This window comes from Penicillium hordei (genome assembly GCF_028827395.1).
Source record: "Penicillium hordei strain IBT 12815 chromosome Unknown utg000006l_segment0_segment0, whole genome shotgun sequence".
Lineage (NCBI taxonomy): Eukaryota > Fungi > Ascomycota > Eurotiomycetes > Eurotiales > Aspergillaceae > Penicillium > Penicillium hordei.
The window spans coordinates 2,001,755-2,023,912 of NW_026623147.1; the positions used below are offsets into that span (position 1 = coordinate 2,001,755).

The 22,158-nt window shown below is 45.1% G+C and overlaps 5 protein-coding genes across 5 annotated transcripts; 4 read left to right on the forward strand and 1 right to left on the reverse strand.

Annotated features, from left to right (window-relative positions):
• Positions 1-21: 21 nt before the first annotated feature.
• On the forward strand, positions 22-1,839 carry N7537_011428 (uncharacterized protein; the record flags this gene model as incomplete). Its single annotated transcript, XM_056902482.1, has 1 exon — positions 22-1,839. One exon carries the CDS (start codon positions 22-24, stop codon positions 1,837-1,839), a length of 1,818 nt encoding a protein of 605 aa, XP_056747769.1.
• A 3,284-nt stretch (positions 1,840-5,123) lies between these two features.
• Positions 5,124-5,420, forward strand: N7537_011429 (uncharacterized protein; the record flags this gene model as incomplete). Its single annotated transcript, XM_056902483.1, has 2 exons — positions 5,124-5,168; positions 5,226-5,420. The coding sequence occupies 2 exons, from the start codon at positions 5,124-5,126 to the stop codon at positions 5,418-5,420; spliced, it is 240 nt and encodes a 79-aa protein (XP_056747770.1).
• A 1,885-nt stretch (positions 5,421-7,305) lies between these two features.
• N7537_011430 (uncharacterized protein) lies at positions 7,306-7,854 on the forward strand (the record flags this gene model as incomplete). Its single annotated transcript, XM_056902484.1, has 1 exon — positions 7,306-7,854. The coding sequence occupies one exon, from the start codon at positions 7,306-7,308 to the stop codon at positions 7,852-7,854; it is 549 nt and encodes a 182-aa protein (XP_056747771.1).
• Positions 7,855-8,361: 507 nt separating this feature from the next.
• On the reverse strand, positions 8,362-8,925 carry N7537_011431 (uncharacterized protein; the record flags this gene model as incomplete). Its single annotated transcript, XM_056902485.1, has 1 exon — positions 8,362-8,925. One exon carries the CDS (start codon positions 8,923-8,925, stop codon positions 8,362-8,364), a length of 564 nt encoding a protein of 187 aa, XP_056747772.1.
• An 8,242-nt stretch (positions 8,926-17,167) lies between these two features.
• Positions 17,168-18,744, forward strand: N7537_011432 (uncharacterized protein; the record flags this gene model as incomplete). The annotated part of the gene is made up of 3 exons (XM_056902486.1): positions 17,168-17,183; positions 17,245-17,647; positions 17,817-18,744. The coding sequence occupies 3 exons, from the start codon at positions 17,168-17,170 to the stop codon at positions 18,742-18,744; spliced, it is 1,347 nt and encodes a 448-aa protein (XP_056747773.1).
• Positions 18,745-22,158: the final 3,414 nt, after the last annotated feature.

Here is a 22,158-nt window from a genome sequence, read left to right on the forward strand (position 1 = left end):
CACCAATCAAGCAAAACAACAATGGGTTCTATTTGGATAACAGACATACCTCGCCCGGAGCTGACAGATGTTGAGAAGATCGGGCCATCCATCACGAATGTGGAGCATTTGTGTTCTTATAATTGGATTGAATCTTTCACCCCCACTATTGCTGTTCCCGGCTGCCCGCCTCTTTGGTCTCCACCCCAAACCCCAAGAAAAGTGGCCAAAGACTCTGGGCTCATTTATATTGCTCAAAACGCGTTTCGCCATCCTGAAAGTCCGCTCGAACCACTTTTTCGCTCGCTATACACCGAAAAGCCTGCATACAACATACACCAAGTTGACTTGATAACTGATCGAAATAACGTCCGCAAACTTCTGTCGTTCGTCAATCCAAATCTCTCTAGAAATGGACTGGAGCCTTTTACCATTGAAATCGAGACCACAAGCAATACAGCAATTTTTGGCCGGGCAGAATCCGAAACACATACATTCATCGGGCCACACGACTTCAGAGGTTACGGTCACGAGTTTGAGAAAGGTTTCACAACAACTCAAGTATCCGGCAGCACTGGACATCATCGGATTATCTCCTATAACTTGGGCGATTTGAAATTCATAGTACGCTACGAGACTGACGCTTACGTTGAAGCTTTAAAACTTCAACCTCAAAGTGTGGGTTCAGGACATGAGGATTTTCTGAACATGATGGAAAATCTGTCTCTTTCGCGACCCCAAACTTACTCTCGTCTTGCCACCGAGTCCAAATTAGTGGTTCAGAGAAAAGGAAAACTGGTCCCAATTAATTCAACTCTTGAGATCAAAACACGCGTGTCCCACAAGCCTTTCAACATCCAAGACGTTCTTCCACAGCTATGGGTATCGCAAACACCCAATCTTGTCCGTGCCTACCACAATGGTGGCACATTTGGACTACCGGAAGTCAAAGACGTCACTTGTGAGATTGCTGAATGGGAACGAAACCATGCTACTGACATTGGGAGATTGGTTGTATTGGTCAAGGGCATCATGAGAGTGGTGAGAGAGAATGGTGGGAATGCTGTCGTAAAATATGACGGTCGAAGTGACAGCCTTGCGGTTTTGAAGAGAGAAGGGAGCAGGATGTTACCCGATGATCTTTATTTGAAACTCGGCGACGAAACGGGACCGACTGAAACTGTTGAATCAAATTCTCGGAAAACAACACTCAAGATTGGGGATACTTTCCACAATGTTGACATCTCGTCGATACCATATTTATCAGCCTTTATCAGATTCCAACGTCTTTCCCAGCCGCAAAATGCTGAATTCATTCACGGCGATATTGCTTTGTTTGACGTTGCTCTCAGGGGCTTGGTATCAGGCTATCGGCAATGTTTCCGCTCTTTGCGAGGTGATATCCCTCAGTATCACACTCTCTGTGAGACATATGATTTCCTCGGGGTTGACGTACTTGCCGGACAATCAATTGATAATATTTTTGCTGATTTGAGGGCCTGCAAAACCGATTACCAACTCGAGTATAAGCGTTATCGAGCTGTAATGGGCGATAAATGTCGAGCACGGGACGCGGCATTTCGACTTCTATTCCTGATAATACATGGCGAATTCAGCGATGAAAATAAGGATCCTGCTAAGGTTTACAACGCCGTGTTATTCATTGTCTCGCATCCAGGCACCTTCAAACAGGGCACGAGAATTGCAGTGCGGTCGGTCTTTGAGGAGCGCTTTGTCGTGTCCACGAAGCAACGAAGCCAATTGGATCGTTGGAAAAAGGGAAATACTACAAACTCATCAGGCGACGAGAAAACAACCGAGGATGAATCTGATGAGCCATATCTTTCTGACGAATCTTAGCCAACAAAATTCGTGGGAATGGTTTCTTTATCGGAGGGAATTGTGGTCTGTCGTGGGATGCGAAGCATCGGACGGGCCACGCTTGAAGAGAAGACTAGGCAAGGCCATCTGCTTAACCAAATGACAATACACGCAGTTCCTTGTTTGCTATACAGTAGTAGTAGTAGTATTCATTTACACTGGCCCCTCGACGAAGCGATATGCAGTATACGACAACTATATCTCCCAGTATGTACATTGAGAATGATCCACTTCCTGACATGAGCTTAGAGCCTCGTCACGGCCTATCATGGCCCATTGCCGCTCCCATTGTTAGGCTGCCCTTATGGCGCACGACTCTGAAACCTCTGTGACGGTTGGTTTCCATACTTTATTCTACAGTGATATTCGAAATCAGATTTAACTCAGTTCTCACTCTCTTCATCTCCCGAGGCCCCACCTCAAGCGCACTAGCCCGTATTAGGACATTTTTCCGCTGGTCTGGTCTTTCTTAATGAGTCAGCGTAAATTACAGTGGTCACATAGTCTTAACGCACACAAGGCTTTCGGGTCTAGCAAGCAAATTGTTGAGGATCATCTGTCTGGTGCTACGTTTGAAGATGACTATGGTCTCAAGGCCGGCGATCAGGATGAGGATGAGGATTAAGATGACTGAGTGTTGGAATGATACTATGGATACTCAATGGTGTATCGAGAACTATTTGTCGAATACTAAGTCCGAATACATGGTAGAAACCAGGTAATATACCGGAAACATCATGTGACATTGGGTACCAGGCATACCATACAAAAGTGCATATTACAGTTAGTCATCATGGTCCGCACAGATTGTTGAAATAGCGGGTTTTGTCATTTTAGTTAGAGTTGTCAACATTGGTCATTTATACCATACATTGTTCGTACACCAGCTTTCCGTCAATATTCTATTTTCCCTCATCTCACCAACCTCGCACAGCAATTTCCATGATCTGCATGCTTGACAAGAGCTGTATACTTAGGCCCTCTTCCGGCTGCACTTACCAATTATGTATGCATATCCCTGGATGTTACAGTAAGCCCGGGGCAAGAGGGTGTAACCATGTTTACCTCGGAATTGCCGTCGGTTTCCGATGAAACTACCCTGTGTTGCGGCACGGCTGAATGTTGAATCTTGACTTCCTCTCCGAGGATCAATTGGTTGCGATCCATAGATCACAGCCGTATTGGACTTTGCCGAGGCGTCACAGAGGTTTCAGAGTCGTGCGCCATAAGGGCAGCCTAACAATGGGAGCGGCAATGGGCCATGATAGGCCGTGACGAGGCTCTAAGCTCATGTCAGGAAGTGGATCATTCTCAATGTACATACTGGGAGATATAGTTGTCGTATACTGCATATCGCTTCGGCGAGGGGCCAGTGTAAATGAATACTACTACTACTACTACTACTACTGTACAGAACTTGAACAGAAGACTTGCGCCTTTGCGCATTGCCTCTAGAGCTGTTACATATTCAAAGCTGGCAACGGAATTTAAATGAGGGGAAGAAAGCATTACATATGGAGCCTAGGTCGTGGCAATGAAGGCCAGCTCTTCAGAGAAGGGGTGGGTTAATTAGTGAGGCGGAGGCATACTACTCTCATAACCAATCAATTTTTGCGGCGCAGAAGGTAATTTCTGACAGACTGCCTGCTCAAAGACCGCGATATTTGCTACGTTTGCATCGAATGTCCCAGTCCAGCCGTCTAGTTCTAGCCTAGACTCATGTACCTTTTGGGTCCATCTTACGCGATGTGTATAGACCTGCACGAGTCGCTGCCTGGCAGGCAGATACTCCACTAGGCAGAAGTGAAATGAGCTGGGCCTTTAGATAGATCGATTATCAGACTTGGACCTCAATCCAGGGTTCAACTTTTATTTGCAGGGAGTCATGGTAAATGACGTCATCCATCCATACATGTTGTATCTAACTATTTTTTAGAGTTACCAGTGGGGGAAATTCACAGACACGATCAATTGAATCAACAGCATCAGCTGCCTTTTTGCAACAACATATCCTACAAAAAGGGCGAGGGAGAATAGACAAGATTGCCTAAGTACGTAAAAGAATATCACATATCTCGTGGAGAAACTTAAGCTGTTGTAGACTAAAAGTAAACTTCAGTTTCCAGACCTACCGTATCTAGGCATGTAAAGTGCATCACGACCCAAGGATGATGATAGTATATGGAACCAATACACCCTTTTTAGCCTCAAGGTTAGCTGCGTGACCTCAAGCTAGAACGCCGTTGGAAAGCCGCAATAGCTTGGGAAAATTCATCGGCTCCTTCGAAGACATCAGGTAGAGCAATTTGCAAAATGTAAGCCCCGTTCACTTTGTCGGTCACCATGCATATCCCTGGAAATTCGTTCAACTGCGACATGAGAAACTGTTTTATAACAGGTTCACTACCGATATCATTCCTTATCCAAGGTTTCTTTTGTTTGAAAACTGTTCGATCAGTGAGCTTGAGCCCATTATTGCATGAGGACTGGGGTAACTGGTTAGCAGTACATCTTTCTGTCTTTTGTCTTTTTGTCCGTTTAGAAGATCGCGAAGTAGAGGATCGTGTGGTCGCCATTTAGTTTATAATGTATTGCCTCGAAATTTAACCAGATTCTTAGTATTGAAAAGTGGCTGTTGTCTCACATGTCTCCAACAAAATTAACTCAATGTCCAAGTACTTGTATTTATAAGGATTCCAAGATTTATTCAACTGCCAGTGAGGTCTCCTCATAACCTTCCTGAAAACTCTTTCCTGCCCATTAATGTTTATTGCTGCAGTTGATTTCTAATGGATTGATTTTTTTTTCTTCTTTAACTGACTGTCTGCGAGGAAAGGGGACCACAAATCTCAATCTGGGGCATGATATTTGAGGAAGTCTAATCGGTCAACTTGCCGTCGAATCTTGGACGGATCTCCTATTCGTTCCTATGTTATCTGTTCTATATTACAAACTTTAGTTGTCCGCTACAAATCCTTTGGTCACATTCAGTGCTGGCAGTTCGTTAATCAACGGCACTGGACAAAGTGATATGATTGACTCAATTCCTCGAATATTACTAATCAATATTGAAGTTCAGGAACTTTCATCTGCTCCAAATTCCAGTCAGGGTAACTTGTTTCAAATCCTATAAGTATCAAGCCAACAGCTATTCTTATCTTGTGTCCAGGCCATTTTTGATATTCTTCTTAGTTAAGCAAAGGCGGAATTTATTGAAAATAATTTCAGTTGACCTCAAACCTTAGGTTGAGTTCCACATCCCTATGCATTGGCTGCAGGGCGTTAGGCTGTGGGTGACCCACAAGTGCGTAATTTGCCTATCTAGGTCAATACATAGCTTACGAAATTATCATATGTTAGTCTAGGACACATGGCTACCATTGGGAGATGTGAATGCAATGATTGCATTCGCTCTTCAAACCTCGAGCCATCCCAGTACCATCTTCCAATGCCAGTGTCTCGGCAAAGCGAAGTACTCCACTGCCAGCGCTGCCATGGCCGCCGATCGTCTTCCTACCATCGCGATTATCAGGAGGACCCTGCCACAAACCCTCCTATAGGCATTTGCTCTCGAAGAAAGACAAAATGTGCTGCGGTGAAAGCAAGCTTAGAGTTCTCTTGTGCACCTCATGACCTCCGGATCCATGAGTTGCCGGTGAACTAAGAATGTAGATGATAAGTCTTTTGCGCTGCAGAAGCCTATCTTCAGCCAACAAATGAAAGGACCTACTAGATTTTAACGCTCTTCGTTATAAAACATTGACTCAACACATTGACTCAACAATGTGTGACTATTATTTTACCCACAATAATAGACAACGTAGCACCTAGGTAAGTGAGGAATATCTTCTTAGGCACTATTCATGCAGCATTGGCCTATTGGGCTTGCTTACTCGCTTATTTTCCTCCTACTCTGCCGTGGATTGCGTTTACTGAGAAAATGTTGAATCTTGCCGCCAAAGCCTGAGAGAATCTAGATCATATTCAGCTGCATTATATATCGCATTCTCCACCACTCTCTCTTTTCTCAGTTTGGCGCACCTGACTATTTAGCCTTGTGTACTCCAGACCTTGCCAACTCCCGTCATTTGGTCCCATGGGAGTGCCAAGAGATGGGAGTGAGGTTCCAGTTCGCTCTCGTGGGACTGTAAACACTGCAGATACGTAGAAAGTCGTAACCTGCACAATGTATACAGAAACGCCCTGTACTAGTACAGACGGATGGATGGATGGATGGGTGGATTATTTTATCTTGACCGCTCTCAATATAAAGATGTATCTCAGGTCACGTGATGTACATAGGTCTATATAGACCTCGCCAAGCGCGGGTTTTGAACTGCATAGATCCGCCCATGGGTTCTTGGCGGGTACCCGTGGGTTGCCCAAAATACCCACAAATGGGAATAAACCGTGACTAGAACTGATTAGTCACCTAGCGTAATCTTGGTATTTTATTATTGTCACGCTCTTGGGTGGGTATTACACTTAAACAATGCTTTCGCCTTATCGGAATATATATATATCTACATAGCTCGATTTTCCTCACTGTGTTCTTTCTAGCTCTATTGGACCCTTTACTCCTCCCGGCAAAATTTTGTCCGATCTGTCTCATCACCTTCAACCAAGCAAGATTTTTTATAGGGTTTTAAATCGAGAATAATAACCCGCTACGGGTTATGGCACAGACTACTCTAGGGTGACCCTACTCTCTGGTGTTACAAGGGACATTGTAAACCAAGATTTAGATATCACATACGACTATGAACAGCCAAGCCCAAATATCGAACTAGTTGATGCTCAACATATTCCTTGTATGAGAAACTCTATCGATGAACTTATGAGGACTTAATGTATTCTAAGCCAAACCCACTATATCAAGACAATAATTTTAGACCTGACGAACTAAACTAGCGACATGTGATGTTCTCAGCGTCCTCCTAAAGTCGCGGGGGTTTGGGTTAGGTTGGGTTTTGGGTACCCGCGGGTTTACGCGACTCACGAACAGATAGATCCAAACGCACAACGCGACTTCAACAAAATCTACGTTTGAGCAGTCAACATGAAGAAATTAATTGTCAACCCTGATTACATGGACCATCAATATGGCGTTTTCTTCCTCGTCATCGCGATCAATGCATCAGGCTTTTAATCCTCTGCTCTCTATTGAGCCATCGTCTGACGTTTTCTTAGACTCGGACATTCAATCTTCTGTATGAGAATAAATTCCCTCCTTCGTGTCCTTAGCTGTCGTAGGACTCGCCACCGGTATACTAAGACGGCCTACAGCCTTTCAGGGCTCGAAGTCGCAACCATAGGACTCGCCCGTCTCGTTATCCCACTCCCAACTGAAGCCGACCTCAGCCACCTCGGCCAACGCAGTCGGCAGAGCCAAGTCGTATCTCAGTTTCAGCTGTGACGAGGTGTGTGCTTGATTCACCTACTAGAATGACTATAGAGAAAACACCTGACGACTTGGCTCTGCCGACTGCGTTGGCCGAGGTGGCTGAGGTCGGCTTCAATTGGGAGTGGGATAACGAGACGGGCGAGTCCTATGGTTGCGACTTCGAGCCCTACGAACACTTCGAGGCGCTACAGGAGACTATGACGTGGTTTCGCCTGTGGACCGGTAACGACGAAGTCGACGGCAGGCAATTCCGTTTCTTCGGCTCGACAGGGGCAGGCGACTATGTTGATTTCTGGCTGGTCTTACCTGACGCGGCGGTCACCAGGCAGCCCGTCGTCTTTATTGGTTCAGAGGGTGAGCTTGCTGTGATAGCTCAGGATCTCGGCGATCTGCTGTGGCTGTTCGCAAACGGTTCAGGCCCAGCTGAAGCACTTGACGATCCAGGGCGTGAAACGCAACAAAACCAGGCATTCCGGGCGATTGCAGAGAGATACGCCGCAGGGAAGAGCCGCCCCACAGCGGAAATATTCACTACAGCACAGAAGGAGTTCCCAAACTTCTCAGAGCTCATCCGCGCGATGTGTCGGTGAGCGGAAACTCGCCAGTACGAGTCGTCTGTCAATGCCGTCACAGGGTTAAGCAATATAGCCACTCCAACACGACTGATAGAACGCTCGCTACACGATACTAGTTTGGCCATTTGCTATATAGTCAGTTTTTCCTTGCTACTTATCATATGTACAATCATCTTACTCTGCTAGGGATTCAGGTTTCGCGCCATTTTGCACCGTCTTAGTGGTTATTCTTGACTAGGTTAGACGCTGAAAATGCGGCGACGACATGGGCATAGTTATTTTGGGTCAGTGATAATACATAACATTACAGTTCTCTTCCGTTTGAAATTTTACCGTTCAAAACCGAAATATGATCTGAAGTACGGGAGTAACCATATTTGGATTTAGGAGATCATGTGATTAGGGTTTTAAAGAGCATCTCTGTATTTCCGACGTGGAAGGCGATATCGAGCGCTACTGTACCATTGAATAAGAAGAAATAAAGACAACAGGTACTGTAGTAATACATGAGATAGTCGCTTTCTACCACCTTAGAATTTCGTCCATACTCCATGGCTCATCACCAACATCAAACTCGTCCGTTGGAAGATTCTCGACATTGGCATTTGGGATCGACGCACCCGCTTGCGTTCTCTGTGAAATAGGCACACTACCTACCACTTGTTGTACCGAGGGTATCCGATATTTATGTGCCCAGCCTGCACTCAGTACAGCCGGTTCCATCTGGCTAGTGTCCATTGACTTTGACCAGTTGGTCTCCGACAGCAAGTGTTCGCTGTTAAGTGATAACTGACCCACGTTCTGCACCGAGGGTTGAGCCTGGTTGAATGACGAATGGGTTGAGTGCAGCTGCGGTTGAAGAACAACAGACTCGTAGGTCCGCCCGTTCCTTGTGGCGCAGGAGGGCAGCTCGTTGCTTGAATGATTTTGGGCTATAGATACTCCGTCATCTCTATTGACTGGCCCTGATACTGGCAACTCAATAGCCAAAGCCTTCAATTGGGCCTCAAGCCTGGGGTTAATTTGATAGTGACATTTCACGGCCTCTAATTTCTTGACAAGTGTCGTCAAAGTGTCTTTGGCCATGTTGCATTTGATCTCACATTCCTCATGGCTTGGAGAGAATCGTTTCTGTAGTATGAGGTGTAAGGACAAAGCGGATTTGGAATATGGATTCTACTCACAACCATCTCCTTACTACCCACGAGGAGCTTTATATTATTCAATACCGATGCCGCCTTCGGTGGAAGAGGAAGTTGTCTTGTCATACCCAAGAGTGTTATGATGGTCGATAGTGAGAAACGGCCTCGCAAGGCTTTTTTACTAGCAATAGAGGGGTTGCTCAGTCTCCTTTCCCACAAAGGAATGGGAGCCACTAACCTTTCTAGTCAGTGTTCACCACTAATGTGTGGCCACCCACTTCACAATCACTGCCATCCCGTCTGCTGCTATCTAGGACGTTTGAGTTTTACACCCCTGACCAGCCTTGCTAGTCCCCGTCGTCGGTAACGTGGTGAGACAAATCTAGACCACGAGACCGTTCTGGGGCCTACGCGAGTAGGCTAGTTGCTCTTATCTCGTTGGACGGAAAGCAGAGCCAGTGACATATTCTGTTCTCATGCTGTAGTGTGATCAAGACTTTCGTTGAACATTTCCTTAGTTGACTAGCTTGAACGACCGTGTTGAACAAGAACTCTGCAACGGGAACAGTACGGAAACTGACTTTGCAACTTCTAGTCCTTATCAGTTTGACTTGGAGCCATAAGCCATTTAGTGAGCAACATATTGCATCGACCGATAAGTATATTCTCAGTTGTGTACGTAATAGAGGCACATGGATGAATTCTCTTCCCCAGCGGCCACTGCGTTCATTACATGTCCACCTTCTTTGCCGTGGAATTCGAAAACAGTTTACCCTTTTGTTGCACATAGTTTCTTTCTCGGCCCGTACCCAAAAGAAAGCCAATCAATATAAGGCTAAGCCGTAAGTTATTAGCCACTTATAGACCTAATTGACTTGCAGCCTATCTGAATCAGACTTAAATTAGCATCTGTTACAGGCTGAGAAACAAGGTGTGTGTTCCCAAGAGGTAAACTGTCTTCGAATTCTACCGTACCCGCGATCGCAGTATCTTCAAGCTATAGTTGCTAGTTCTCAGCTTGAAAGGGACCAATCCAGAAGACTCTCAACTCAAACATTGTACAGGGTTTTTTGCTGAACTAGAAGGCTTTATTGGTCAGAACGTTCATTCTGCAATCTCGCTTGGGCGAAACACCATTACACACAATGTACTACTCTTGAGAGATTAGGTCCCCTTAAATCTGAATAATATAAGCCATCGCATGGTTTCCGCGTTCAGACAGAGTCTCCTAAGACCCAATACATTTCTGGCATAGCTGAACTCGCCTTCAATCCCTACCTCCGTTGAGGAATAGGCAAATAATCCCGAACTGCCTTTTCCGTGAGTGGATATCTAAATAAATTCGCCTTCCACCACTTGAAAACATATTTTCCGTCTGCACCGTCAACCATATGGTGGGACCAACCCACTGGTGACGCATCTAGGTACCTATCAATATCTGAAAGAAGCGTTCGCTGTGATGACTGGATGGGCTGTGCATTTCACGGATCCTTTCTTATGGCTCAGGAAGTAGGGAGAGCATGTCGCTATTCAGGAAATAGAGGCACGACGCGGAAGACCACGCGTCTTTTGCACGAATGGGGTTCGGGAATATGCCATCCTATATTTGTCCAGTATGAGCAGCGAGGCATGGCGTACTTTCAGTATCATTCGGCAATACTTAATAACCTCGCGGGTTGGGAATGAAAAGTGGTAATGAGAAAATAATGGAGAAAGCTCAGCTGTGCTTTCGCCTAATGCAGTCCTATCAAAATGGAAAGTCGACAGGTCTTTTCTTTACTCGCGACGGTTCCTCACTCGCGATTCTCCTGGTAAACAATCTGTGGCCTAGATTATAAATGACGTAAAGTCGCATGACAAACGCGTTTTTACATGCCAATGGTCATACAGTACGTCCCGTAACCTCGCCTTATGAAATTTGAACTTTCTGATTAAGTTCTGTAATTCATGCAGGCCTATATTATTATTTCCACCCTTTGCCTAGTGTCAGGCCTGCCTCATCAGTCTTCTCACTTCGCGGATTCGAGGTGGCTAAAATCACGACAACACGCAAAAACCAGATGCATCTAGGCAGCGGGGTATATTCAGTTCAGATTGCATGACAAACCCACATTTATATAAAATAGATGCCTGGTTGAGCCGTAACAAGCACTCTCTGCCCGCCTACCACTGCCGGCGTAGGAGAAACTAAAGTAATTGTGTTAGCCCGGTATTGATACATTTAAGCAGTAGCAATAGAAGTGGTGCTAGTGCTGGGCAAAGCGGTGCAGGTAGATAAGCTCGTACTTTGGAGCGCTTTGTTGGGCGCTATCCTATTGCAGCTACAGGTAGTTAATAGATATTAGCACGCGCCAGGAACGACAATTTTCGAAGTGAGGTATGGAGGTATCAGCAGTATCGAGAGTACACGTGGATACACCCACGTGCGTGCTCGTTATTCTGTGTACGAAACAATACAGGCCCCACTGACAGGGATAGCTCGGCAAATCTATTGATATATGTCGAATACCAAGTCCGAATACATGGTAGAAACCAAGTAATATACCGGAAACATCATGTGACATTGGGTACCAGACATACCATACAAAAGTGCATATTACAGTTAGTCATCATGGTCCGCACAGATTGTTGAAATAGCGGGTTTTGTCATTTTAGTTAGTTAGAGTTGTCAACATTGGTCATTTATACCATACATTGTTCGTACACCAGCCTTCCGTCAATATAGACTAGCGTATCTTGGCAATCAGGGTTCGACAAACAATGGAAGAGTGTAGGTGGTGGCACCAGTTACGGGACGGGACGTAGTGTAGTTATATCGTATCTTAGATTTAAAATAGAACGGGCGGAAATAAGTAAAGTTATGGTAATCTATTTAATTGGAGCAGCAAAGATGTAGGAACGCGTCTCATAGATGTATAATTTTCGCTCGACTTCTGTAGCAACATCTATAGTTACCAAAAATAGACACCTACCAATAGGAATTCACTGAAAGTGACCACACAAACTACGTAGACCTTACTGAACCTTTAATATAGGTATACACTTCTAAAACATGTTTCGCATAGGAGATATTTCCTACGGCTTGGCCGAGGCCGTGATGGCACTTGTGACTAGGGTTTGAAACAAGGTCTCTGAAGGCGAAACCGGCCGGTACTGTAAGTAACTGGTCATAGATCAGTTACATATGAGACTGCCTAATGAGACAGCTTATGATACTGAAGTATCAGTTTTTTCATCCAGTGCGTCTAGTAAATGCACAATCAAGGCGACAGCATTCCAGAAATACGAATCGCAGGAACGCCCTTGCTTTCTACGATGGAGGAATTTCTTCAATACTAATGAAACCAACGGAGAATGCTTCCTCAACTGGCTGATGCGAGTCCGGGGTGAATCTCCGAACGCATGATTTAACGAGGCCAATGTATTGTAGTTGAAGTTTTCCAACACAGGGCTCCTCGAATTGGACAATGAATCAACCGAATAGAGACTTCGAAAGAAAGCCTGATTGCGTTTAAAGCTGTTCCTATATCGCTGGTTCCGTTTCGACCTTATATACTTCCGCTTGGTGAACAGATGCCACATTAGATTGGGTAAGATTCGTGAGACATCATGCACTGATGCCAGAAAGAGTTTTCTTATTTCAGTCTTCCTATTATCTTCCACAAAGGCTGTGCTGGCGAGCGATCTTGAGCAATTTTCTTTACGGGTATATTGAGTTGTTTGCTCGAGTGCAGCCATTGCACGCACCAATGCTTGAGTCCGAGGCCTCGGGGCCAAGTCCAAAGATGGATCCATCAGCTTGATAATCAGTAGGATCCAGCTGAATTCCTGCCAACTATGAGACTTCGACCACATGGCTTTCGGAATATGAGATGGGAATAATTCAAACAGCGGAAACTGGGAACGTTTGATGTGATAAGCGCACTTTGCAGAACGTTCTTTCTTCCTCTAAATGCGCGTTGTTTAGGCTGTTTCTTTTCTTTTCCAAATTCAAATTATAGAAGGAGAATTTCACACACCCCCCAAAAAAAACTATTCTTAATAATAGAATCGTGCTCTCCATGCTAGTGATGAACACTTAACTGAACCGGGTTCACTGCCACTCTCAATAAGACTTTCTGAGCCCATTGCCAACCCATCGCCGGAGGTACCTACACAGCAAGGATATGTTCCCAATTAAAATAGATCTCGCATGTGATCCTATTCGAATAACTGAGAGAGACTTTTCCATCTGGACTTTTCTATATTAACTATGAAGTGGAGATTGGGATCCCGAAATCATTCAAAGTCATTTCTTAGGGCCTGGAGAAATAATATTTCCGGCATATGATTCAGTGCGGATCATGAAAAGGCTGTCCTTAGGTATACATACCATTTCAGATTTCGCGGGCGGCCGGCAGGGTGTAGGCGTAGAATTAAAAGCATGGATCTGATTATCTCTCCTGATTCAAATGATAACGAACTCAGACTGTGTATTTGGCGGCCATCTTGAACAAACGGTGTCTCTGTCGCCGATTCTGTTGACTATCGGTACACGGTGGCTTTAGCTAGCTTTGAAGCATGCTGAATTCTTGATCATCCATTCTGATGAGATTTTAAATGCTGAATTGGCTAAAACCAGCGTTTTAAAATACAAGAGCCTGGACCTTGAACAGACTGTCTATGTTCTCACCTTACTGATGTGAACAAAGACTGAACAAAAATCCCAAAATCTATCAAAACTACGGACTTGTCGTTGACCCTTGCTCTGAGGGCCCTAGAAGCATGGAGAGCCCCCACATACTTGTGAAGAGTCCCTTTAGGTACGGCGTACATAGAGGGATGCAACTCATACAGTAGAAATCAAAAACAGTTTACCCCTAGGGCACTGACGCTGTGTTTCTCGGGCCGTAATAAACACGGGGCTTAGCTAAACCTGGCCGTCCTATAAAATAATATGTTCTGTGGGTGGTGATTGTCGTATCATATGTATATTCGTTTCTTGAGATCAAGCTTTTGGAAAACCTTTCAGTAGCTCAGGATGTTTATGTGAGTGTTGCAATGATGTGATGGTTAGTGTGGTATTTGTCAGTAATAGTAAATTGGCACCTACAATACTTAGGCTTTTCTTCGTTTTGTATTATACCAAATACGGCTTAGCAAATCATGTGACTAGGGTTTGAAAAAGCTACTCTGCGTTGTCCGACATGGAAGGCGCAAGCGATCGCTACTGTAGGATGTTGAACACTTGAAGAAGCGCCTTGAAGCCAGTCTACTAACAAAATTACTAACCCACAAGGATCCCTATAATATTGACAGCTGAGAGGGCATATACTGCAAGGATTTATGTATGGGCTGGAAGGAGATACGGCATATGTATATTAGGACCTGCATTGATAGATCAGATTTAGTTGCCCTTTTGGCTTAGCTGCCGGGCGTTAATGAATTGTATGTGTGTGTAGCTATTCTCTTCATCGTCAATTGCTTATATTTACACTTATATAGGGATTCCCTTGCCCCTGATTACTCAACGGTTGTTTCAAGACAAGACCACTCTCCTATCGCTCAGATTTCCAGTCAATAAAGGCAAGCCGAATTAATATCTACTTGTATCATCCCCTTCATTGAACAAGGCATATTCCCTTCCCCAGAGTGCTAAATACCTTATAAAATCAAATCTCGACGAGCGAGGCACATGGCCCGTGTTTTTTAACACAGTAGTTTGCACTTAATGATCAATGAAAATTTCATTTAAGCTTATGATCACTGTAGGAGGATGATAGCGTAGGTGGTGACGCCATTTTCGAGAAGTACTGTAGGATTGTAATGTCATACGGTTGCAGATATACGTGTTTACATATGTAGCACTATAAGTTGTTGGTAGGCACTGCAGCCTCCCAGAGCTGCATGTGCAAGAACTTTTGTCAGATTTCTGAGGAACAGAAACGCAGTATTCAGGCTAGAACTTATAAAGAGGCGACGAAGAACGTAGTGAATGCAATAGCATGGCTGGAAATTTATTGATTATAGTCTTTCCCCAATGGACTTTATCTTTATGCCTCTGTACATTATACTTTGTGCCGTCACTCTCGCGAGACACGCCTCCAACAAGTGATAATATATGAGGAACATAATACAATGAAAGGGTTTGGAGTCAAGTATTTTTAGACTTCTTCATACTATAACTCAGAAAGTCGTGATTCGATTGACTGCAGCCTTCATGCAGACTATCTCTGTCTCTAGACACGGATGGTTGCAGAGCGCCTCTCACTTCCGCATACAAACGTATGGGTTAGCTTATAATGCGGACAGATATTGAATTAGTCAGAGGCACCGGAAATTGTTTGCTGGGTTAACTTTATTCAACGCGTAAGCAATATTTCAGTAGGGTTTTGTCATTCGCAATCTTATGACAAATTGGAAGCATGCCTTTTCAGAAGGGGGATCTTGGTGTAACCCCCTAATTTTGGGAGACCATGCCTTTGACACTGATTGTATTCTCTCATAAATAGCGATAAAACCCACTCAATGAATATAAAGATGCATTTATCCGGTTCTGCTATTCTTTCAATTCTTGAATCCGTCGTGACAGGGATCAGTTATGGCTCAATGGCTACATCTTAGCAGAAACACCGATGGTTGGATCCTCGGAGTGGATAGTCGCTTTCGAAAGATCCTCATTGACATGGAGGACCCGCTTTGCCAGTTTCCATCATTGATATGTTTTATTGGAGGGCATTCAAAGTCTCAAGCATTACGTGCCCTTTTTCCATTCAACAATACACGCCGCAGCTGTGCACCATGCTTTGCCAAGCTTCACATAAGCACTAATACTACCAATACCCCTCATCCTATTCTGATTATAGATGGAGTGAGCGATGAATTAAAAGAAAAGGGGCTTGGTGGGAGCAGCAGGCGTTATGATAACCAGAGGACTAGTTTTGAGATCCGTCGGAAGAATTATCAGTCATTCGACGAAATTAGAGATACTATATATAGCCATCTGATTTTGCCTTTCACACATGTTGTTTATCTATTTCCGGATGATATTGGCGGGCTTGGAAAAATACAAGAAATATTGCTATCTTGGCTGGGAGAACTGAAAGATGGAAGACTACGCCTGGGCTTGACTCCCCAGGTAGTTTTGGTGCTGACCAACCCCGAGGTAGAATATCCAGCCTGGGAAGTCCTCTACAACACATTATCCACGTCTTTAGGTTCTTCCATAGCGTCGTCCTTGGCTATTGTCGATCTACGTAGTCGGCACGCCCTGTCCCGAGAAGCGAAATTTGAACCACTCCGTTCTCAACTATCACGCGATATTCAAAAAGCGCGACGCAAACGCGAGGCAGAACACATTCTATTTTCCGCGACACACCTAGAAGCACTTTTTAATAAGGCCACGGAACATATGGCATATCAAGGAGAGATTTCTTTCAATGCTATTCAAGCTGCTAAAGACCACTGCAAAGTTCCTCTTAACGCTTCAATTTATCTTCAAAACTTTATTGCCTCGGCGATAGATGCGGGTGAGTCCATACCTGCTATAGCAATGTATATCTCCTCCGCATTGATTATGGATGCATATCCGCCTGGCATGCATAGTAGGTGAGCCCTGTAATCTCGCCAAATTATTAAGACGTGGCATAATGCTTGATTTTCAACTAACAAGCCTGTCAGGATTTGACCCCCTCTTAATGTTCCAAACTCACTATGCCGAAATATGTCTCGCGGCATGGAAAGAAATATCTACAGCCGATGCCGAGCATGGACTCTGCGCTATTGAAGTCCATTTTTGCCTGTTGTTCAGAAATCTTACAAATGATTCCAAAACTGCAATGGTCCGAAAGTGCAGTGTTGCAAGAAGGCAATTTGGGTGGAAATACCTGAAATTGAATGTTACTTGTCTAAGCTGTCTTCTGCGGGGGACCGATGTAATTCTGCCTTGTGGCCACGCTATCTGTGAAAATTGCGTGCGCATATGGGGCAAACGGGCGGGAGGGGCAGAGTATCATTTCGAAGTATCATTTTGCATACTTTGTCCCAAAAGGTTCAAGCATACCGTACGTTGCTTACCTCCCACGAAAGGCCCTGATATCTTAGTTCTAGATGGGGGCGGAGTTCGGGGTGTTCGCATTCTCGCATTCTTGTGCAAACTGGAGAAAATGCGACAGTGGAGGCCATTACGGAATGATGTTCATTTTTCAATGGGTACAAGTGTTGGTAAAATAATTCTAAGTCCTGATCAAAATCCATATCGAACCAAGGCTAATAACTCTCGTAGGCGGATTGATACTCCTTGAAACCTCCGTTCAAGGCTCCAGTGCTTCAGAAGCTTTGGAGAAATTCAAACCACTTGCTCGTGAAATCTTCCCCTCTAAAGCACGGCACAAAGGCCGTGTAAGTCTCTTGTGGAATTTCATACGACACGTTTTGGCAGATGCTGCTTATGACTCCTTATCACTAGACACGGCTCTCCAACGGGCGTTTGGTAGCACTCATCGTTTTTATGATACACCTTTACCGACAGCAGGTGGTCGAATAGCTTTGACAGCTAGCCACATAGAAAATGACGGCAAGTTGTCTTTGTTCTCGAACTATAGGCGCCTTCGCCGGCCTGAGGAGGAAACTTCTTACATATCAGTGATACCAACCAAGTTGGCCGATGAGCCTGAGGTGTGGAAGGTGTGAGTAGCTGTATTATCCTTGGGCCTAAAGAATACCCATATCCGGGACGAAGTCTGTCTCCAACTAACATTGACTATTTCAGTGCCAGATGCTGTATTGCAGCCTTAGGGTATCTGCACACCCTGGTTCATGTTGTTGGTCTGACTTCTAACAAAAACTTTCTTCAAGATACTTCAAACCAAAATATATCCCTGGCATTGGAACATTTCAAGACGGAGGGATTCAAGCAAACTGCCCCTTGAGAACTGCCATCCGAGAAAGCATGAACATCTGGCCTGGTGCCAGGCGACCGGATCTTGTGATAAGTATAGGCACAGGGTTTGAAAAGTTCAGTCCTGAACGTGGGCAAGAGCAGAGCCAAACCCTTTTTAATAGTAACTTCGTGGGACGCGGTATCCGCACTTTTCTTTCCTCGCCCGCAGTAGACGGATACCGTGGTTTTGAAGATGCATTAGATAATCTTCCACCTGACTTAAAAGAAGATGTTTTTCGCCTCGACTGTGCTATTGATGGAACCCTGCCTGACCTGGACGATACGGAACGAATGGAGGAGCTTTCTGATATGCAATGTCACATTCCACAGGAGCTCTCGTTGGCTCTATTGGCGACCTCGTTCTTTTTTGAATTCGATCAAGAACCAGTGTTCCTGGATGGTCGATTCCACTGTATTGGATCAATTATGTGTTGTAAACCTGATCCTAACGGCATTCTCTCCATTCTAAGAACGGAGTTTCCATGCTCACGATTCGTGATCCGGAAAAGCGAAGACATCGGTCCTGTGGATAAGCATGATGGCTGTCATATTTGTGCTTATTACCGCAAAAAGGTTTCATTTACAGTTAGAAGTCTACATGAGGACTTTAAACTTGCAATCGTCAGCCAAGGGGTTAGTCGGAAGATTGGTGGGTTTCCGACATCCGTTGCTGCCCTCCTTGTAGCCCAACAAGCGTATGCGCCATTCGGGCGTTCTGATCACCACAGTGATCTTTGGCCACTAAACCGGCGTTGCTACTGTCATATCAGTTTGAATAAGCGTGATGGCGATAATATGTTTGACCCTTACAAAAGGAAAAAGTTGAAGCAAGGTAGGGTTTGAAACATTAGGTATTGGGAGCATTGAGACTCATCGGATGGACATTTCATATGGATGCTTCAATCATCTCTGGCCACAGGGACCATTATGAAAGTAGACATATCTATACTACTATTTTGCAGGGAGGAAAATGCCAAAACTTGTGTTCATCTTTAATCACAACTTGTTTTCACATTCCATATTATCGGGGGCATCTTCTGTATCCAACTAGAGATTATTCATTGAGCCATGTATATCCGAAATTCTCATCAAAAGCCTTGAGGCCATGTTCTCAAGTTCCTCCGCCTTTGACTTGCTGTCTTCAATGTCTTTCAAAAGCAAATCTCGTTCCTTTGTCCTGAAATTTTGCTCCTGTCTTATAATCTCCTCCATGCCACTCCTTTCGTCTTCCACTATTCGCAAACTCTCCCGTAGACGATTGTTGTCTGTATCTGCTGCCTTCACCTCAGCCTCCAATATAGCAATTCTGGAACCCCAATTGCGCTCGGGTGACGTGGGACCATCGTCCTATCGAAATCAGCACTCGGTCTCATTTACCTGGACTGTCGGTCTTGCCTGAAAGTCGAAAGCTTCTGTTTCTTTCGGTATCCCAAACCCCGATCTGTTTGCAACTGCTTCAAATGTTTTCCCAACATAGGACTGAAGCTCTTCGTGAACCGACTTTGGAAGCCCGCTCAATGAAACTTGGTTTGGGCTAGTTTGGAACAGTTTGAGCAATTCCTTATTTGACGGGTCCAAGACTTTCCAGTAATATTTGTCTTGACGCTTAGGCGTGAGCCGAAGGTGAACTTTTGTGACTCTAATGCCGGTCCTTTTCCCTGTGAAGTAGTAAGCAAAGCAACTCTTGGTACGGGTGATAGACGGGCCTTTTCACTAACAAATGTGCTCAACCAAGGTTTTTCGGCATAGATCCCTCTCCTCGGAGCGCGCTTTGTTACTTGGTCTTGGCATTGCCAAAGAACAGAGATGTCACACACCAAATACTGCAAGCTAATAAATCTACTTATAATGCATTCCAAAATACTAAAGAACTAAATCAATTATTCAGGAGTAGATATTTGTTCCCTAAGATGCAGGGGCTCTATCACTTAATCTTCTCGGCGTATAGCAGCTGAACACTATCCGAGAGTCAAAATAAAACGGTCAATTGTTGTTCTAGAAGAAGAACAATCATTATACTAATAGGATCACGCGAATTCTATCTTAGTTTAAACAAAGATATCAGATTCCCCCAGTTATTTTGTATGGTCAGTGTAACCAGCGATCGTGGTTGGCAAAGATGGAGAGGGGCAGTGGCCAGGCAACCAACCGCATCTCCCCAGCTAGTCAGTTTGGCTTGTTTGCAAGTGCGAGGTTCGACAGCGCATGGCAACTGTTGACCCCGGTCCAAACATATGGATGCAAGGATTATCATATAGAGGACGTTGAACTGGCAACTTAGTCCAGCAGGACTCTTTCTATAGACGCTATTGGTGCAATCTACAATCTGCTCTGGCTGCACATGTATGTTGAACCTTAACTTCCCCTGATCGACTTCCTATGCCAAAGCTCCCTCCACCCTCAGAAAGATAATGGCGCTATTTCCTTCTTCTGTAAAAGGGGGGGAACTCTTGTCACTAAATCCGCCTCTCCATGCCAGCTCTGATGGCCCTCCTCCGTGTCGACCCGCTCGGGTGAGTCTGTACCACACCACATCATCCCTATTATCTATTCCGGCTCATCCTAAAACGGATGTCTAGACCAATATATGTACGCAATAAATCACGACCCCAACGTTCAAATCCAGCACAGCAGATACTTGGGTCTGGTAACCGTTCGGTGTATCCGCGCGCGCCCCTCTAGGCTAGCTCGTAAATACTGATTTAATTGATTGCGCCTGCATAGAGAGCCAAGGTTAAAGCCTCTAAGAAGACCGCCATCAACCCAGTGGGCGACTAGGATCGGATGCGGGCGTGCGTTTCGCGATCGGATCCAGTACAAGATATTCCGAGCCTATCAGACGCGCCGTTTGCCACTGGGCAGGACAACAAGCGAACGAGCGCTATGACATTCGGGTCATGTGAAGCTTGACATCACGGCCGCGGATCATTGCCTGTACAAGAGGTCTGGAAAACAACAACGAAAATCCAAGGGCTGTCTAGGTCATAGTGACTCGCAAGAGAGTTATAAATTTGATGACAATGCTGATGGACCACAGAATAACACACCTCGGTGTCGTTTCTTCATACCACGCCACAGCTCTACGACGCTCATCAGAATCTCGCGCTGACTAGGGTGGCTACAATAATCCGCGGCGCAGGACATGACCCAAGGCTGGCGGTAACCCTGGTACCGGACATCCGGAAAACCAGATCCAACTACAGACGGAAGCCCGCGGATGGTCATTTAGGCCAATGGCCAGGAGCGACTAGGGTTCCCTGGTCTAGGCTATCAGTGCTGTTTGTGGCGAATGGCGCAACAGGCCATGTGGTGTTTGGGGTTGGCAACCGTAGTCTGTCAAGCGTTGAGCAACTTTTGAGTCAGATGTACCCGTACCTTTAGTTCCGAATTCAGTGATGGACTCAATGGTGGCTAGCACGGACAGATTATGGGGACTTCATGCCTTGTCGTCAAACATATAACTACCTTTTCAGTCACTAGTTTCGTTGTTATCTTTTTGTTGAACTGTCTAGACCGGGATGGTCGTTGACCCCTGTCGCCAAGCCTCACATGACCCGAATGATACCTAGCGCCAAATGGAAGCGCGTGATTAAGTTCGGTATTTTGTGATGGGTCCGGTCTTAGAGGACGCGCCCGCATCCCGTTCTTGATCAGCCATTGTACTTGGAGAGATTGAAAGTGCTTTGGCGCAATTAGTCGTCTCGGGCAAATTTAAGGTTCAACAGACGGCCTGTGAAACCCAAGCACATTTTATATCACACCAACAGCGCATATAGAAAGAGATTTGATTGGCCCCGTTTCATGGTAAGGGGGGCTGATATTTCGGACATTTGCCGCATAATTGCCGCAGGCAATGGCCAAGGCAAGATGGCAAAAACCGATATTTAGATTATGGAAAAATCATTAGGGTAGCATTACAAGGATTAAGATCCTGGAGATGTCTTAAGTAGTACTTAAGGTCAACCTGCGCTATGTACACTAGATCTATTCAGTATCGCGGGTCTCCAGCGAACACCTTTCCATTCAACAGAACCCTTCTGTCAATATGATAAAAGGAACTCATCCAGCACCCTCCCCCAATGACTCGGTGCAACAAAAGCGCGGTGTAGCGATTATGCACGAGTTGGCAGTCGCACTCGGAGGGAAACAAAAGGCCGTAAGTCCAACTCATGCATTACTTGATTTGTACTTACCGTCTGCCTAAGGTGCAATTTGTCCAAGATCATAAACCTTGTGCCCAGAAATACAAATTCTACA